This window comes from Stenella coeruleoalba (genome assembly GCF_951394435.1).
Source record: "Stenella coeruleoalba genome assembly, chromosome: 7".
Taxonomy (NCBI): Eukaryota; Metazoa; Chordata; class Mammalia; order Artiodactyla; family Delphinidae; genus Stenella; species Stenella coeruleoalba.
Window position 1 is genome coordinate 9,622,091 of NC_137153.1, and position 17,212 is coordinate 9,639,302.

The window sequence follows — 17,212 nt, forward strand, 5'->3', positions numbered from 1 at the left end:
GGGAACCGCCAGCTTAGTAGCAGTTTACATGAAGCAACTTCCTGTGTTCTTAGTTGCGCGCAACTTCACATGAGCTGACCCAGCAGCGCATGACGTCAGGAGCTCACAGAATTCTGCACGGCGGGGCCACACATGAAATGCTCCATCTCTTTTCTCCCAGGCGTCCTATTTTAAAGGTTATATTGAAAACTACCAGGGTGAGGAAACCGGTACAATCTGAAAATGTACCCAAGTGGAAAAAGGGTAAAGAAGTGGGCATATTTAACCTGATGAGACAATGTTTGCAGGGCTGTCACTGGAACCAGACTGAGGCTCATTCAGTGTGCCTCCACAGGGCCAGACGGGGTCCAACGATGAGAAGCCCCAGAGAGACAAGTGGTTTAGTATCACTTTTGTGATCATTTAAAATGGCACGCCTAGCCACCTACGTTATTTTGCAAAGACACTATTCAAGCAGACCTAAAGGACACAGGAGAAAGATGACGAGCCCTGTTCGTTTCTGAAACTATGAAAGAAAGAGACCAAACTGTTTCTCTTTCATAAGAATCTTCAACCAGGAGTTCCCCAGCACTCAGGTTGTAAACAACACAGTACGAGTACACATGTGTGTCTGAGTGCATGCGTGCACATGTGCAGACACACAGGGATGGCTAGTTGGTTGGCGAACAAACCCACACCAGTCTACAGAGTCTCAATGGCCTCTGTCAGCCCTACAGAAGTTGTGGCTTTAGCATCTGTCCAGCCAGGACAGCAGGAAGCTCCTTGCACAAGGCAGTGGACAGAGTGGAGCTTGGATAAGACAGACAGACCTGGTTTCAATCCACACTGTATTTCATCCTTGGGTTTGACGAATGTTCCCTGGACTCTCTGAACCTCAGTAAGAATCACAGCACCTCCCTTAAACTGTTGTCGTGAAGACTTAATGGCACAAGGCATGTAAGAGCCCAGAACATCATAAGGGGGTAAACTCTCACCAAGGGCCACTTTCTTATCTTCCGCTGGAGGGCTGGACACATTTGACTAAAAATGTACTAAGGGAAACATCTGTGAGTAGAACACCAACCCATCTAACAGCACAACAGATGTTTCAGTAAAATCAAATAAATAAAATTTCACTGGTGTTTCACGGTAAACTTATCATACCTGTTGGATGTTAGCTTTCTGAGCATCAGTGGTCTTCGATCTGTTTTCTAAAAAGTGATGGTATAAACTCAAAGACAAGGAGCACGAAGTAACACAAAGAACTTGCCGAATGTCAGATCCTTCTGGCCACAGTTGCTTAAGCAGAGAAATAGTTTCACATGCCTGTCACAGAAGGAAATTGTAAAATGTCGTGGTATTTAGAAAAATGTTTACAATCATAAATGATCTTACTAGAAGAACTCATACCGAAGAGAAAAATAGATATGACTACACAAAAACATTTCTGTTTAAAGCAAGAAACAAAATTCAAAATGGGAACATAATAAGTATTTCAATGAAATTATTACAAGTTTAAATATGTAGAGAGCTCCTATAAATCAATAAAACATCTAAGCCTTTAATAAGACATGAGCAGATAATTCACAAAATACAAATATTAATAAAAGTGTTCAACCATTTTAGTAACAAAAAGGACAATTAGATAGCATATTTTTACTTTCAAATTAGCAAAGTATATTTTAAGGATAATAGCACTGGAAATCATGTGACGTGTCATTTCTCTTATATTTGCAAATCAGAGTATACATAGGCACAGAGTTACTGCAAAGCTATTTGGCAATACATATGATTATCATTATGTATGTTGATACTTTCTGATTGACTATGCAAGTTCTAGGTAGGTAGGTTAGGTAAGTTATACAAAATGTGTACCAAGATTTATGCTCCAAGATGTTCGTCACAAAGTTATCTGTTAAAGCCAATTTTCAAACAATTTAAATGTTCAGCATTAGAGAAATATTAGGCATCCACTAAAAATAAAATTTGTGAATAATTTTTCTGATAATCGGAAAAAGTGGTGTATTAAAGTCTGTTATTGATATGTTTGTCTGTTAATATTATTATAGTGATATTAATTTCCTGGTTTGACAAACGTACCTTGGTTACATCAGATCTTAACACTGGGGGCGGAAGCTGGGTGAGAGGTATATGAGAACTCTGAACTATGTTTGCATTTTTTTAGTAATTAAACAATTCATTCAAATCAAAAGATTTTTAAAAGTTTCAGTACCTCTTCCATCATATCTTTCCATTTTAAATTTCCAAAAAGACGTCCTAATGCTAAAACTCTACATTCCTTCAATTGCTTAATCAGGGTTTTATAAGCATTCTCAAAGTGCTTTTCATGCTGCAAAAGGAAGGCAAGTCACATAAATCGTCATAAATAATATATCACATTACTTTCCAACTAAAGAAAATCATATATTGAAGATAATACTGTTACAATATATTTCTAAGTTAAAAAAAATACACTAATGTAATTACAGATCATCAACAATGCTTTTAAAGCCTGCCTGTCTTCGCCAAATTAATTTTTGTCGAGGTCCATTTTATTTTTTAACAACTCCATCAAGGTATAATTAACATGACACAAAATTCCCTCACTTTAAGGGTACAATTCAATGGCTTTGGATACATTTACAGAGTTGCGCAACCATCGCCATAATCTAATTTTAGAACATTTTCAATATCTCAAAAAGAAACAATTTACCCATTTAATGCACTAGATTTTATTAGAAAAAAATTCAAAGAGACACAGAGAGAATAGCATAACCGCCTTCCCCAGGTAATGAACATCCAGCAACAGCCATTATCAACATGCATGGCATTTTTATAGACATTTCACACAGTCCTCAAATTGATCAATGAAATCACCTCTTTAAGGTGAGTGTTCAATAAACTAGGAAATAAATTATTTTACCAGAAATAAAATCCTCCATTAAAAAATGTCTTTCTTGAGAAAAGACTAGCAAGGAAGTTTGTAGGGACTCTTCAAACACAGATTCAGAAATTGCTCTAACAGAATAAAAAATGAAATGAACGGATTTCAGGACCTCCTGTCACTACAAAAAATAATTTTTTAATTAAAAAAAAAATACACACACAAGGCTGTTCTTACTCACAGCAGGCAACCAGAGTTGGAAATAGTTTAATGACTGAAGTTCTAACGAAAGCAAAGTAAACTATCTTATTGGATTTTGTGATAGCCATCCAGATGTGGCCAGTGCCACAAGGGGTGTGACCCTCAACTCAAAAAAGTGAAAATGTTAACTGACACAAAAATCATTTGGATGATATATAGAACTGTCTTCACATTCTAAATTCCCTATAAGTAGTGAAAATTAGACAGAAACCAAATTTATTTCTAAAATTGGTGAGCGTTTTTGAACTCCCAAACATTCAATACAGTCATTACCAATTATACCAATACAGCAAAATAATAAGATTACAGGATTAAAATTCTAAATACTTTGAAAATTCTATTAATGATTTAATGTTAAGAAATAATTTTATTTCAGGGACCTCCCTGGCGGTCCAGTGATTAAGACTACATGCTTCCGATGCAGGGGGTACAGGCTGGATCCCTGGTCGGGGAACCAAGATCCTATGCGCCATGCAGTACGGCCAAAATATTTTTTTAATTTTTTTTTTAAATTGTATTTCATCAACTTTCACCATTGTTTTCTCATGAAAAGCTACCATATTCACCATCATTTCACTAGTATGTGGACGCATGTCTGGCCTTCCTAAGTAGAGATGGAAGCGCATGCCACACTTAAGCACCGAAGTGCTGGGGTCAGGCTGCCTCTTTTAAAATCCAGGCTGTATTACTGGATTTGGAATTGACAATGGGCAGATTATTTGTTCAAGTATCTACTTCATCATCTGCAAAACACAGACAACACTAACACCTCCCTCACAGGGTCACTGTGAAGGTTAAATAAAGTGACTCATGGGAAGCACCAAGCACTACTGTTATGACAACAACTGCCCAATAATGACTGCATTTTTGTTTTATTATTATCATTTCTATTTTTCTACACCTCTCTGTTAAACCTATGATAATTTCCATAAAAGAGGGAGAAATCAAACTGAGTCAAGTAATGCAGAAAATTTCGTGAAATTCTAAAAGTTTGTCTTTTAGGTGCAAACTACCTTCTGGAAAATCAACTGGTGTTCGTAGTTGCTCGGCATAAAGTACGCGTAAAGTCGAAGGACATCGGATGCTTGGCCCGAGAAGAGCACGGCATTGACATTCATCGCCCAGGACTGCATGATTAAAAAGTTGAAAAGGTGTACTTGTAGATGGCTCAGGCTTTCATCGGCAACGATCAGAAAATATGGGTAACTGTCTTCCAAGAAACTTTTCCACTCTTGTGAGAAGCACCCAGAAAAGCCTGTTCGGACATCAATGTTGGTATTATGCTGAAGGTGGAGAATTAACGCCATTCTCAGAGGAAGCAATTCAGGGATGCTGTTGTATGCATGTTCAGCATCCTGTGGGGTAGACAATTTTGAAATCATCATTTAGCCGTCTACTAGTTTTGCTGGTTAACACATACCATGAAACTCATTAAAGGAATAGGTTCCAACACAGTTGTATTCTGTTTTATAGTCAGAACATAGACCCTCGATCCTTGACTGTCATTTTGCAGATACATGCCACAAATCACAATTTGGGTTTAAATACATGTGTCCCCTTTAACTCACACTTTCCCTTCCCATTCTAATTCTTCTCCTCTCCAATCTCACTTCAAAAAGAAAAAGGAAAGAAAAATATGTAAAAGCAAATGGTAGCTATAAAGCGACCATAGGGAAAGCTGGGGTGGATCACGCTGCAGGGACAGTCCCAGGTCACCCGGAAGTAGCACCGGTTTTTATCAAAAGCCCACAATTCATGCATTGCTCGCAGGCAGTCAGCAAGGCTCAAATATCTAACAATAATATGGATCACAAAAGAACTGAACAGACATGCACTAAAACCTCCAAGAATAACACACTGGTTACCTTTAGGGATAGAATGAGGAGGTGGTGGTGGTATGATACATACATGTATTTGAAACTGTTAAAATTTCATTAGTTATATGCACATTCAAATCAAGGAAGACCAGGTATCTTCCCTTGGATGTATTTACTTCAGAGCAAATAAGAACGAAGCAACACTGGTGAGTTTGATCCACGTCTGGGCTCAAACAAACTGGTTTTTTTTTTGGTTTTTTTGTTTTTTTTCGTTGCTGGGAATAGGAGTTTATTAATTTATTTTTGCTGTGTGGGGTCTTCGTTTCTGTGCGAGGGCTTTCTCTAGTTGTGGCAAGCAGGGGCCTCTCACTATCGCGGCCTCTCCCGTTGCGGAGCACAGGCTCCAGACACGCAGGCTCAGTAGCTGTGGCTCACAGGCCTAGTTGCTCCGTGGCATGTGGGATCCTCCCAGACCAGGGCTCGAACCCACGTCCCCCGCATTAGCAGGCAGACTCTCAACCACTGCGCCACCAGGGAAGCCCCCACAAACTGTTGAGTTTTGAAGACAGAGGTGGACCTACTTGGAGTTGGGAGATTAGAACCCGGAGATCAGCTCAGTCGCTTCCGAGGACACCCCTCACCCTCCTCCAGGGTCCTGTGTGTCCTCACAGGAAAGCTCCATGAGGGCAAATAAAAAATAATCCTCTACAAATGACCCAATTTCATTCCTTTTTATGACTGAGTAATATTCCATTGTGTATATGTACCACATCTTCTTTCTCCATTCGTCTGTGATGGACATTTACGTTGACCTGGCTATTGTAAATAGTGCTGCAATGAACACTGGGGTGCATGTTTCTTTTTGAATTGGGTCATCTGTAGAGATGTGGATAGACCTAGAGACTGTCATACAGAGTGAAGTAAGTCAGAAAGAGAAAAACAAATATCGTATATTAACGCATATATGTGGAACCTAGAAAAATGGTACAGATGAACCGGTTTGCAGGGCAGAAATAGAGACAAAGAAATAGAAACAAACGTATGGACACCAAGGGGGGAAAGGGGGGAGTGGGAAGAACTGGGTAATTGGGATTGATATATATACACCAGTATGTATAAAATAGATAACTAATGAGAACCTACTACATAGCAGAGAGAACTCTACTTCACTTTGCTGCACAGCAGAGACTAACACACCATTGTAAAACAACTATACCCCAATAAAAATAATAATCATCATCCTCAATGTAGTAATTTCTGAATACTGGGATCCTGGGTCACTTTTTTTTTCTGTTCTTCCCTTTAAATTTGCTGAATTTTTATAGATCTACTTCACTTTGAAATAAGAAAAAAAACCTACTTATAAAACAATGTCATTGTAGTCTCAGTTCTCAAATCACAGAAAAGAACCCAACTGTCACGTTACCTTGAAGAAGACGACGGCAAACTGTCCTCCTTTATTAATTAGATCCACAAGGTAGCATTCCACCAGGTAAAAGAAGTGCAGGCCCTGTTCAGGCCGCAAGGATTTCTCACAGATGTATGTCATCAGCAGTGAGTCTCCATCAATCAGAAAAAACTCAGACTCAACAAAATCATTCAACAGACTGTCATAACTAGAATACAAACAGTGAAAATGAAAAATTACACGAAGATGAAATCAGGCCCCAAAGGCAGCAGCTTTATTATCATTATTATCTTCATCATCATTATCATCAATAGCTTGATTTACTGAGTAATTCTTTCACGTTGGTCTCTACACTGACTTGCCAAAGACACCCGCACGCATGAGTGTTCTTCACAGGAGGAATCAGCATCACCTCCGCTCAACAGGGAAGGAAACTGAGGCTCGAAAACAGAGCACGTTATCTAAGGCCAAAATGTGGGCCGGACTCAGGGACTGAACACCTATATCTGAATATAGACCTTCCTGCTTCATCAATCTCATCCTTTCTAAAGAAGATGCGGCACACACATACAATGGAATATTACGCAGCCATAAAAAGAAACGAAATTGAGTTATTTGTAGTGAGGTGGATGGACCTAGAGTCTGTCATACAGAGTGAAGTAAGTCAGAGGAAAACAAATACTGTATGCTAACACATATATATGGAATCTAAAAATTAAAAAAAAAAAAGGCATGAAGAACCTAGGGACAAGAAGGAATAAAGAATAAAGACACAGACCTACTAGAGAATGGACTTGAGGATATGGGGAGGGGGAAGGGTAAGCTGGGACAAAGTGAGAGAGTGGCATGGACATATATACACTACCAAATGTAAAACAGAGAGCTAGTGGGAAGCAGCTGCATAGCACAGGGCGATCAGCTCGGTGCTTTGTGACCACCTAGAGGGGTGGGATAGGGAGGGTGGGAGGGAGGGAGACGCAAGAGGGAAGAGATATGGGAACATATGTATATGTATACCTGATTCACTTTGTTATAAAGCAGAAACTAACACACCATTGTAAAGCAATTATACCCCAATAAGATGTTAAAAAAAAAAAAGAGAATTACTGTACAGGGAGGAGACATGGGAACATATGTATATGTATAGCTGATTCACTTTGTTATAAAGCAGAAACTAACACACCAGTGTAAAGCAATTATACGCCAATAAAGATGTTAAAAAAAAAGAGATTACTGTAGAGGGAGGAGACATGGGAACATGTGTAAATGTATAACTGATTCACTTTGTTATAAAGCAGAAACTAACACACCACTGTAAAGCAATTATACTCCAATAAAGATGTTAAAAATAAAAAAGAGAATTACTGTAGACGGAGGAGACATCCGAACATATGTATATGTATAGCTGATTCACTTTGTTATAAAGCAGAAATTAACACACCAGTGTAAAGCAATTATACTCCGATAAAGATGTTTAAAAAAAAAAAAACATGGAAATTGTAAGCATGATTTCGAGAAGATTGAATAAATGCTCTCAAATATGGGGAAAAAAAATCTCATCCTTTCATAAAATGATGGGTTCATTGACAGCCATGGACAATAAAGCAAGAGAAGACTGTTTCCACTGACCATCAAACAGCTCTAAAAGTTCTGTGTTCAACAATCTCATATATATATATATATAAAATACTATAATACATATACTAAGATAAATGATAAATAGATTAGATATGTGGATAGATGGAAGGATGGATGGATAGATAGATATAGACAGACGGTAGACGATAGATAGATGAAAGGTAGATAATCGCTTTAAGGCCAATCCGATACACAGCAAATAAGATGTAGAACTTTATATCTCTTGATTTATTACTACAACACTCACTCAGCTTTTGCCATTTGATCCAAAATCATCTGTGACATTTTCTCCAAAAGCTTCAGGTATTTTTCTAAACCTAAAAAAAGAGAGAGAGAAAGAGAATGAATTATTTTCAATCAATTCTTTTTAAAAGAGCTATCATTTACAAATTATTTGAGAAAGAAAAAAGTCATAAAGTTAATTCTATTAAATCTGTGTAGCTTGCAGAATCATTATTTTACAATTTATAAATATTTTAAATTGAAAATTACCCATTCTTGCCACGTGCCTCCAACCTGATGGAAAATATTAAATATAGCAAATATCCTTTACTGTGGTAGCTCTAAGTGGCAGATGCTAATGAAAACGGCAGACCTACAAAGAAAGGAAAATTAGAAATGAATTATTCCATCAACAAACGGTACTGAATGACTATTGTGTGTTAAACAAAACTTTAGGCACTGGGAATACAAGAATGAACAAAAGTCAAAATGCTGTCAGTTCCCATGAAACTTAAAATTTACCAGGAAAGATAAATATCAATCAGATAATCATACGAACAATGGAACATTGCAAATGTGACAAAGTCAAAAGGTCAGTGGACACTTCCCTAAAGAAGCAATGCTTGAGCTGAGTTCTGAAGGATAAGACGAGATATAATTAAACAAAGGGGTGGGGTGGGTAGCACTGCAGGCAGAGAGAACCCAGAACACCTGGCGCAAAAGCCTTGTGGCAGGAAAGTGTGTGGATGGTTCTAGGTCCTGAGAAGAAGCCAGCCGCGCTGGAGTGCAGAAACACAAAGTCATGCAGAGCCTCTGATCGCATGTTTGTCATCCTAAAATACACTGATGGATTTTAAGCAGGTAGTAATGGGATTGACTGTGCATCTTGGAAGATTACACTGGCTCCAGTACAGAGAATAGATGGGGTGAAGCAAAGACCCCGCTAGTGAGGCGGAGAGAAAGCCACTGTTCTAGAGCAACGGTAGTAGCTGCATGTAGTGCAGCTGGACAGTAGTTTGAGGCACATGTTCATCTCAGATACTCAGAAGGTGAGTTTGACATGATGAGGTAATGGATCAGCTACGGATGCAGAAGAGGAACCCCTTAGGATTCTACCTGATGCAATCGCATGCAAGGCGAGGCTGCTCCCTGGGCTGGAAACCTTGGGATGCGGCCAACGTCAGGGAAAGATCCTAAGTTCATTTGTGGTCAGCCTGGGTTCGACTTACTATGGGACATGTCCTGTAAGTAATTAAATGTACAGGTCTAGAGATCAAACACGAGGTCTGGGCTAGACCTCAGTGTGAGAGCAGTTTCAGTATTATGGTTAAGTGAGGCCACCGGTGTGGATGAAGGCGCTTGGACAGAGAGACACAGCATCAGGAAAGACAGTATCAGATACACGAGATGAGATGGGTTAAATCACAGCATCACAGAGGTTCACAGGTGCCCTTAACGTCTCAGGACTTTTATTTTTAAATCGTACTCCTAAGACAAAATGAATACCTAATAGTTCATGTATTAAGCAGTGAGCGCCAAACAAATTAAGTCCTAACACCTTCATTTGAAAATATAATGCACATAAACTGAAAGAGATAATACAGGTTTTGAAATTAAGTAACAATGACTAATGGGACATGAGTGCATGCTGGGCACTGGGCAGATTTTTAACCACAGCTATGTTGGCAGAATAAAGCCTCCTTCATCTGACAGGTAAGGGACTCCTGGCCTGTTCCCCAACCCTCACAAGAAGCTTTCCATATGAAACTTTACCCCAAACTGGTTCTCACCTAAACATCACACAGAATCCACAATCATTACGCTCAGTTCTCTCTCATGTAAGGGAGAAACATGCTAAGTAAAATAAAACCAGCTACCTATCATAATAACCACGAGTGAATATGTATAAAACATTAGAATCGCTCGACATTTAAGGGGGAAGAAAAAAAATACGAAGCCAGGCGAACAAACATGATTCAAGGACAGAACAGTCCTTAAAAAAAAAAAACTCCAGTTAGAGTTCTCAATAATGACAGTGACATTAACTAATAAAATAGTAACAGGTTGCTACAGTAAAACAAAAAAGTAAATGCTCATAAAAATTTTAAATACAATTTCAGAAAAATAATTTATGCACAGAACAATGGAATGGGCATGCTGAAGTTTCAAGTTAGCGGATCTAGGGGTTAAAATCCAGGAAATTTCTTAGAGGAGAGAAGAGAAAATCAAAGAGATGGAAAATAGAAAAATTACTAACATATGGAGGAGAGATCAACAAGTTCTAAGTCCATGTCACAGTAATTCCAGTCACAGAGAAGTACGATTGCAAAGTGGGGTGGGGATAAATTAAAAGTAATCAAAGATATAATAGTTAGCATAACATAACAATATTAGGCCAGAGTTAAAGAAAAATATACTTTTTTAGATTGAAAAGTTTTTCCAAGCACTGAGCAGAAATAATGGCAAAAGAGAAAACCATGCTTACACACAGCTTGTGAAAACCGAAGAGCTCCAGGAATACAGAGAAAGACGGAAGCACCACAAAGAGGTGTAAGGCAGATGTGAGCAGAGGGAACACGGGCGCTGCCAGCAGGACGCCAGGCTTCTCACCCCAGTTGTGAACATACTACAGTTGAGGTAAGTTACGTTCTCTGTCTCACTTCACTCATCCACTCATCGGACAATCATATTACTCCCCCTGGCTGTGTTTGCAAGCCATTTAAAAGTATGAGCTGATGCATACAAATGGATTAAAATAGTACCTGGCACACAGATACAACACATCAAAATGAGAGCATTACTGGATGTCTTGATAAAAGAAAAGAATACTTTCAAAGTTCTGAGAGGAAAATGTTTTGAACTAAGAATTCTGTATCCAAACAGTCATTCAATTCATCAGGAGAGGGAAAACACAGTAGTACTAGACATTTAAGAAGTCAGGGGCTTCCCTGGTGGCGCAGTGGTTAAGAATCCGCCTGCCAATGCCGGGGACAGTGGTTCGAGCTCTGGTCGGGGAAGATCCCACATGCCGCGGAGCAGCTAAGCCCGTGCGCCACAACTACTGAGCCTGCGCACCACAACTACTGAAGCCCACGTGCCTAGAGCCCGTGCTCCGCAACAAGAGAAGCCACCGGAATGAGAAGCACGCGCACCGCAACTAGAGAAAGCCCGCACGCAGCAACGAAGACCCAATGCAGCCAATTAAAAAAATTAATGAAAAAATTTTTAAAAACCAGTCGGAAACCTCACCAACGACTCATCTTAAATGAAAATTTATTTTAAAAGATAGTACAGAAAATTGAAGAAAAAAGATAAAGAGGACAATCAAGAAACATTGAAATTATGTACGGTCCACAAGAATTAAAGGAAGCTAAAAAGAAAAGAGGATGCATGACACTTTGAATTTTGAGAAGTATCCATTTCAAGCAGTAGTCTTAATGATATGGAACTATGTTTCCCAGGCAAAGATAAAGACTGCCTACTATTGTACAAAATCATAATTTTGTAAGTGCTGCTAACTGGTTTTCCATTTTTGATTCAAAATAGAAACAAATCACAAGAATTAAAGTCATAAAATACTATAAATTATGACAAAGACTTATAGTATGAAATTCATACAATGAGCCAAATAGGGAGGTTCATACATGGGGAGGCTTCATTTCTGTGAGGCTGGGGGTAACCCAGCTCACAAACAGAGACAAAAATGTAGAACTGGGTGGTTCCAGTTTACAGCTTCCAGTAAACAAATCGATCTCGGCATTTTTAGGTGGTGACACAACAAAAATAGAGGCAAAGAGCTGTTTCCATACAGAACTACACCAGTGTGGAAATACTCCAGCGGGGGGGGGGGGGGGTCTTAAACCTGAATTTGATCAAATCTCTGGTAGCAAGAACTGTCACTTAGAAATTTAGAAAACAGAAGAACATCTTAAATGTTAAAATATGCCAAGAGGACTAGGAGAATCACTACAAGACAAGATTTTAAAAAAAAACAACCGGGGCTTCCCTGGTGGCACAGTGGTTGAGAGTCCGCCTGCTGATGCAGGGGACGCGGGTTTGTGCCCTGGTCTGGGAGGATCCCACATGCCGCGGAGCAGCTGGGCCCGTGAGCCATGACTGCTCAGCCTGCGCGTCCGGAGCCTGTGCTCCGCAACGGGAGAGGCCACAACACTGAGAGGCCCGTGTACCACAAAAATAAATAAATAAAATAAAATAAATAAAAATAAAAACAACCCGGCTTCCCTGGTGGCACAGTGGTTAAGAATCTGCCTGCCAATGCAGGGTACACGGGTTCGTGCCCTGGTCCGGGGGTATCCCACATGCCGTGGAGCAACTAAGCCCGTGCACCACAACTACTGAGCTTGCGCTCTAGAGCCCATGAGCCACAACTACTGAGCCCACGTGCCACAACTACTGAAGCCCACCTGCCTAGAGCCCGTGCTCCGCAACAAGAAGCCACTGCAAAGAGAAGCCTGTGCACCGCAAGGAAGAGTAGCCCCCGCTCGCAGCAACTAGAGAATGCCCTTGAGCAGCAACGAAGACGCAACGCAGACAAAAATAAATTAATTAATTAAAAAAAAACAAAAGAAAAACCACCACCAATATAAACTTTCAAACAAAACCCCCCAGCTTACTAAGAAATAAATTGCAAGAGGATGAAAGAGATGGTAACAAACTTCCAAACACAGTAGTGTCAGAACCTTGTTTGGGTTCTGATTTTAAAATCTTAAATTGAAAGAAGGGGAAAAAAAAGAGGAATCGTGGACTACACGTTGAAGGAGAGACAGCCAGAGCCAGAGAACACGGTCCAGGTGATGGTGGAGCACGCAAGGGGACCGCTCCTGAAACAAGGCCTGCAGAGGAGCTGACCCGCAGTGGGCAGGACTTGAGGGTGGCCTCTGAGACCCCAGCCTCCCCGGTGTGCCCCGCCCCCCATAACCTGTCCCCTGGGCGTGGGCAGGACCTGCGACTTTAGTGGGACAGCGTCTCCCCTCATGGGGGTACATCTGCGAGACTATCATACACAGGAGAAAGGAGATTCTCCTGCTGGCTCTGCAGACCTAAAGCTGAGGCTAAGCCCCTCAGCGGGGTCTCTACAGGCCAGGAGGAGCCTCCGGCCAACAAGAAACAGGGAACTCCAGCCCCACAGCTGCAAGGAACTGGATCCTTCCAGCCAGCGGACGCCTTCATTCCAGCCGGGAGACGCAGGTCCGGGGCTCAGCCCCCTGCCTGGACTTCCCATCCACTGAAACTCTTAACACGGTGAATTTCGACGGACTTCAGCCACTGAAGTGGTGATCATTTGTTGCACAGCAATAGAAAACGAATGCGTACCCCTTGACCGTGAATACTTCGTTAAAAAAATAAATAAATTCTTACAGCGATAAGCCACTGAAATGTAGGAATCACCTGGGAGACCTTATGAAAATGCAGACTCTGATTCTGCAAGTTTGGTTTGGGTCCGAGGCTCCGCAGGGATGAGGAAGCTGCTTGGCGCTGCCCCGTCCAGGGCTCACCGGCCCTGTCCGCCTCTGACGCGCTTTGGTCTCCCCAGTAGCCCCATGCCCACCCTTTCTCCGAAGAGGACCCTTAGTGCCTGAGCACTCGTCTCCCTCCTCAGACCTCAGCGCTCCACGCGCCCGCCCCCGCCAGCGCGCACTTCCCCCTTGCAACTCCGGAGCTCTAAGACGCGCCGGCCCCCGGAGCATCGCGCATCCCTCGCCCCCGCCCTGCGTCCCCTGCGCCCAACGCCCGCGCCGGGCACCTCCCCGCCCATCAGGTCAAAGACCTCGAGCCCCTGCGAGACCGCAGCGCCCCGGGACCCGCGAGACGCCCTCACACCCTTTACCCCGGACCGAACCTGGAGCCGGACCCGCAGCCTCTGAAGGGCAGCTGAGCGCACCGCAGAAAGGCAGGAGGGCGCGGAGCGTAGAACCGGTGTAGGGGTCGGACGGGGCGGGGCGGGGCGGGGCCCCCGTAAGGCCAGAGGTCCGGGAGACTTTCGGTTTCCTTTATCGTTTGCAGGACTTCAGTTTCAAGTTTCGTTTCACCGCGCTTCAGTTGTGTGAGCTGGTAGGTGGTTTGAGCATCCTTCTGTCACAACATCCAGCAAGAGGCAGCAGAGGACTTTGGGATTTGGGCATGAAATAGAGGGAAATGAGGCAGAGAAATCCGGGACATCTATCTAAACAAGATAAAATCAAGAAGAGGCGGAATTAGAAATAGGTGAAATGTGTCCACCTAAAAAATGTTCACAACCTAGAAGTTGAGAGTTACGTTCTACTCGATAGGAATTTTTAGGACTTCAAGCCCAGGAAGCAGCATCTCAAGAAACCCTGAGAAACTGCTCTGAGGAGGTGAGGGGGGCGGAGCCAGATTACATAGTTTTTGCAAGAAAGGGCAGGGAGTCTGAAGGTCAGAAGATTACTGTTAATTAAGGAAAACCAGATATCCCAAGTTAAGGAAATTAGTGCTTTTCTATATATGGGAAGATGCAAGAGTCTGGGCTCACTGAAATCATTCCTTTGATCTGCACCTCAGCTCTCTGGGGCCAATGTTTTCTCATCCCGAGTTTCCGCGTGGCTCACGGCAGGGAGTGGCTGCAGTCTGATGGCTGCTAGATGGCAGGTATTCTTTTCCTTCCTGAGTTCCCTCAGGGCTCACCGGCTCACTTTGGAGGGCTGCAATCGCTGATGACTGTGACGTTCTTTGTTTAATGATGTGTCAGGAAATATTCCATTTCTCAAATGTAAGGTACTGTGGAATCTGAAATTCCACCTTTATGCAAAAAGAAAAAAACCAGTTAAGAACGCGTGAACTTGGAGTTTCTGTGATGAGAAGCTGAGAATTACCGTTCTGTGTCAACTATATTTGGAGCTTTCATGGACCGAGAAACATCTTTCTGTGAAATCGAAAGCACAACGTTCTCACTGTTGTTTTTTTTTTGCCGCACCAGGTAGCTTGTGGGATCTTAGTTCCCCTGCCAGGGGACTGAAACCCAGGCAGTGAAAAGGCAGAGTCCTGACGGCTGGACGGCCAGGGAATTCCCTATTTCTCACTTTAATTGATGTTATTTTTACATAGTTTCTGCCTGTTGAGGTTTGCAGTTGCTTACTGTGCTCACGTGCTTAATTTCATGAACTTCATGAACGCCATAAATGTGCAAATACGCTGGAATTCCAGGAAGTGGTGGGTGGGGGAATCTTAGCAACAGTGGGAAGCCAGGAGCTGCTCTGTCCGCAAGAAAAGAAGAGAGGTCCAGGCTCTCACTGATCCACAGGGGAAAACAGACAGATGGCCATCGACTGGAGAAAAGGGCAGGGTCTGAGAAGGTGGACACTTCTCACAGCCATCAGGCTTTTATTTATTGATTATTTATTTGCAAGTTTGTGATGTGTTTCTTGTGATGATAGTGAGAAAGAAAACAAGAGAACCTGGAACTTGACACCTGACTGGTCTAAAGTGACGCTCCGTTTGTGTCCCTCCTTCGCCAAGCTCTCTAAGGCGCTTGCCTGGGGCCAGCTGGGCAATGCCCCTCCCTCCTCCTGCCCAAAGGTCAGTGTCCTGACTCCTGACACCCATGAGCTCACAGCAAAGGTATCAATACTTTGCAGGATGGACTGAAGTAAGGCTCTGGAGCTCAGGAAATGATTGGTACTTACCCAGGGGGCTCAGAGGGTCCTTACCAGAGGGAGGTGGAAGCCACCTGCTTTTTGGCATGGTGGCCTCTCGTGGTCTACATGCACTGTCTACACCTCTTCCCCTCCGCCGAGTCCTTGAGCCCCTTTATTCCAGATCTGCCTTGAAACTGCTCTGTCAGACACCAGTGATGAGTCATTGATTGAGAAATCAGGATAATGGTCCTCTGGTCCACGATTCACTGACTTCTCTCTCTGAAATTTTTGAAAGATTTCAGCCAATCTCTCTTTTCCTAAGAGCCTCTTCTCCCTCGGTTTCAGTTACAGTATTCTTTAGCTCTATTTCTTTCCCTCCCATCTCTTGGGATTAATGGAGTGATCACGTAACAGTTGCTCAAATTAGAGCCTGGGGACTGCTGTTGAATCTTCACTCAAATCCCAGTGAACTTGAGCTCCTAACATGGATGGAATCTGGCACCTCTGTGCTGCCATTTTCCACAGGCCAGTGAGGGCATCACCACTTCTCACCTGGACGGCTGAAACAGCTCTTCCCCGCCGGACTGCAGTCGGTCCCTCCATCCCATTTCCACCTGCTGCCAGGGTCACCAGTGAGCATGGAAAACGGAGCCTGTCCGGTCCCTGTTGAACACACGCCAATGCTTCCTCATTGCTTCTGGATTAAAGCAACCTACTGGTCCTTCCTCTTTGGGGGCCTCCAACCATTTGATAGGTCTCCTTCCACCCGCCCTCGAGTCAGGGGCCACAGCCAAGCGCAGGACCCCTGTCCTGGACAGACGTGATTACAGGTGGCTTGTCCCATGTACTCACAGCCCCGGAAGGAGCCAGCCCCCCAGGCAGGGCACACAGGCCAGGACCGGGGAGCAAAGTCACCAGGTGGGACTGTAGAAGGCAGACTTGGTCATAACCAGAGGGTGGGGTGACCCTGGTTCCCTTGGGAAGTCGTGATTGCTTGCTGAAATAATCGTGCTGGTGGTCAGGGAGTGACAACTCCTGGGTAAATGCAGCTGATCCGGAGGACAGAGGAACTGGCCGGGGTTGGGGGGGTCGGGCATGGGGGTATATCTGCTCTCACCTGACAAGCTCCCCAGACAGCAGGTGTGCCCCTGGAGGAACTCAGGGATCCCTGGGAGGCTCAAAGATGTCGAGGATGTCAAGGCAGTGACGCTCCCCCAAAATATGGCACGCCAGCACGTGGAGCATCCCAGCTGGACGGCAAGAAGCAGAAAGGCCACTCCAACCACCACCTTTACACCCTTCCCTGAAATCAGGGGATACTCCCCCCCCATCCCCTGGGACCAGAGGACAGAGGGCATCCTCATCACCAGAGATGGGGAACACAGGGCCA

General features: G+C 43.1%; 1 protein-coding gene and 1 long non-coding RNA gene across 2 annotated transcripts in view; both read right to left on the reverse strand.

Annotated features, from left to right (window-relative positions):
- The window catches only part of LOC307189570 (putative ATP-dependent RNA helicase DDX60), a 113,364-nt gene extending 105,112 nt beyond the window's left edge, over positions 1-8,252 (reverse strand). The window contains exons 1-5 of the mRNA XM_079927755.1: positions 8,235-8,252; positions 6,368-6,557; positions 4,138-4,479; positions 2,213-2,329; positions 1,144-1,305 (exon numbers count right to left, since the gene is read on the reverse strand). Coding sequence (XP_079783881.1) covers positions 1,144-1,305; positions 2,213-2,329; positions 4,138-4,479; positions 6,368-6,557; positions 8,235-8,248 — 825 coding nt within the window. The 5' untranslated portion in view covers positions 8,249-8,252. The remainder of the gene's footprint in view (positions 1-1,143; positions 1,306-2,212; positions 2,330-4,137; positions 4,480-6,367; positions 6,558-8,234) is intronic.
- A 224-nt stretch (positions 8,253-8,476) lies between these two features.
- Positions 8,477-15,049, reverse strand: LOC307188666. The gene is made up of 3 exons (XR_013829038.1): positions 14,721-15,049; positions 14,070-14,393; positions 8,477-8,582 (listed from the first exon to the last, which is right to left on the reverse strand). It is a non-coding gene; the product is annotated as an uncharacterized lncRNA (long non-coding RNA).
- Between the last annotated feature and the right edge of the window lie 2,163 nt (positions 15,050-17,212).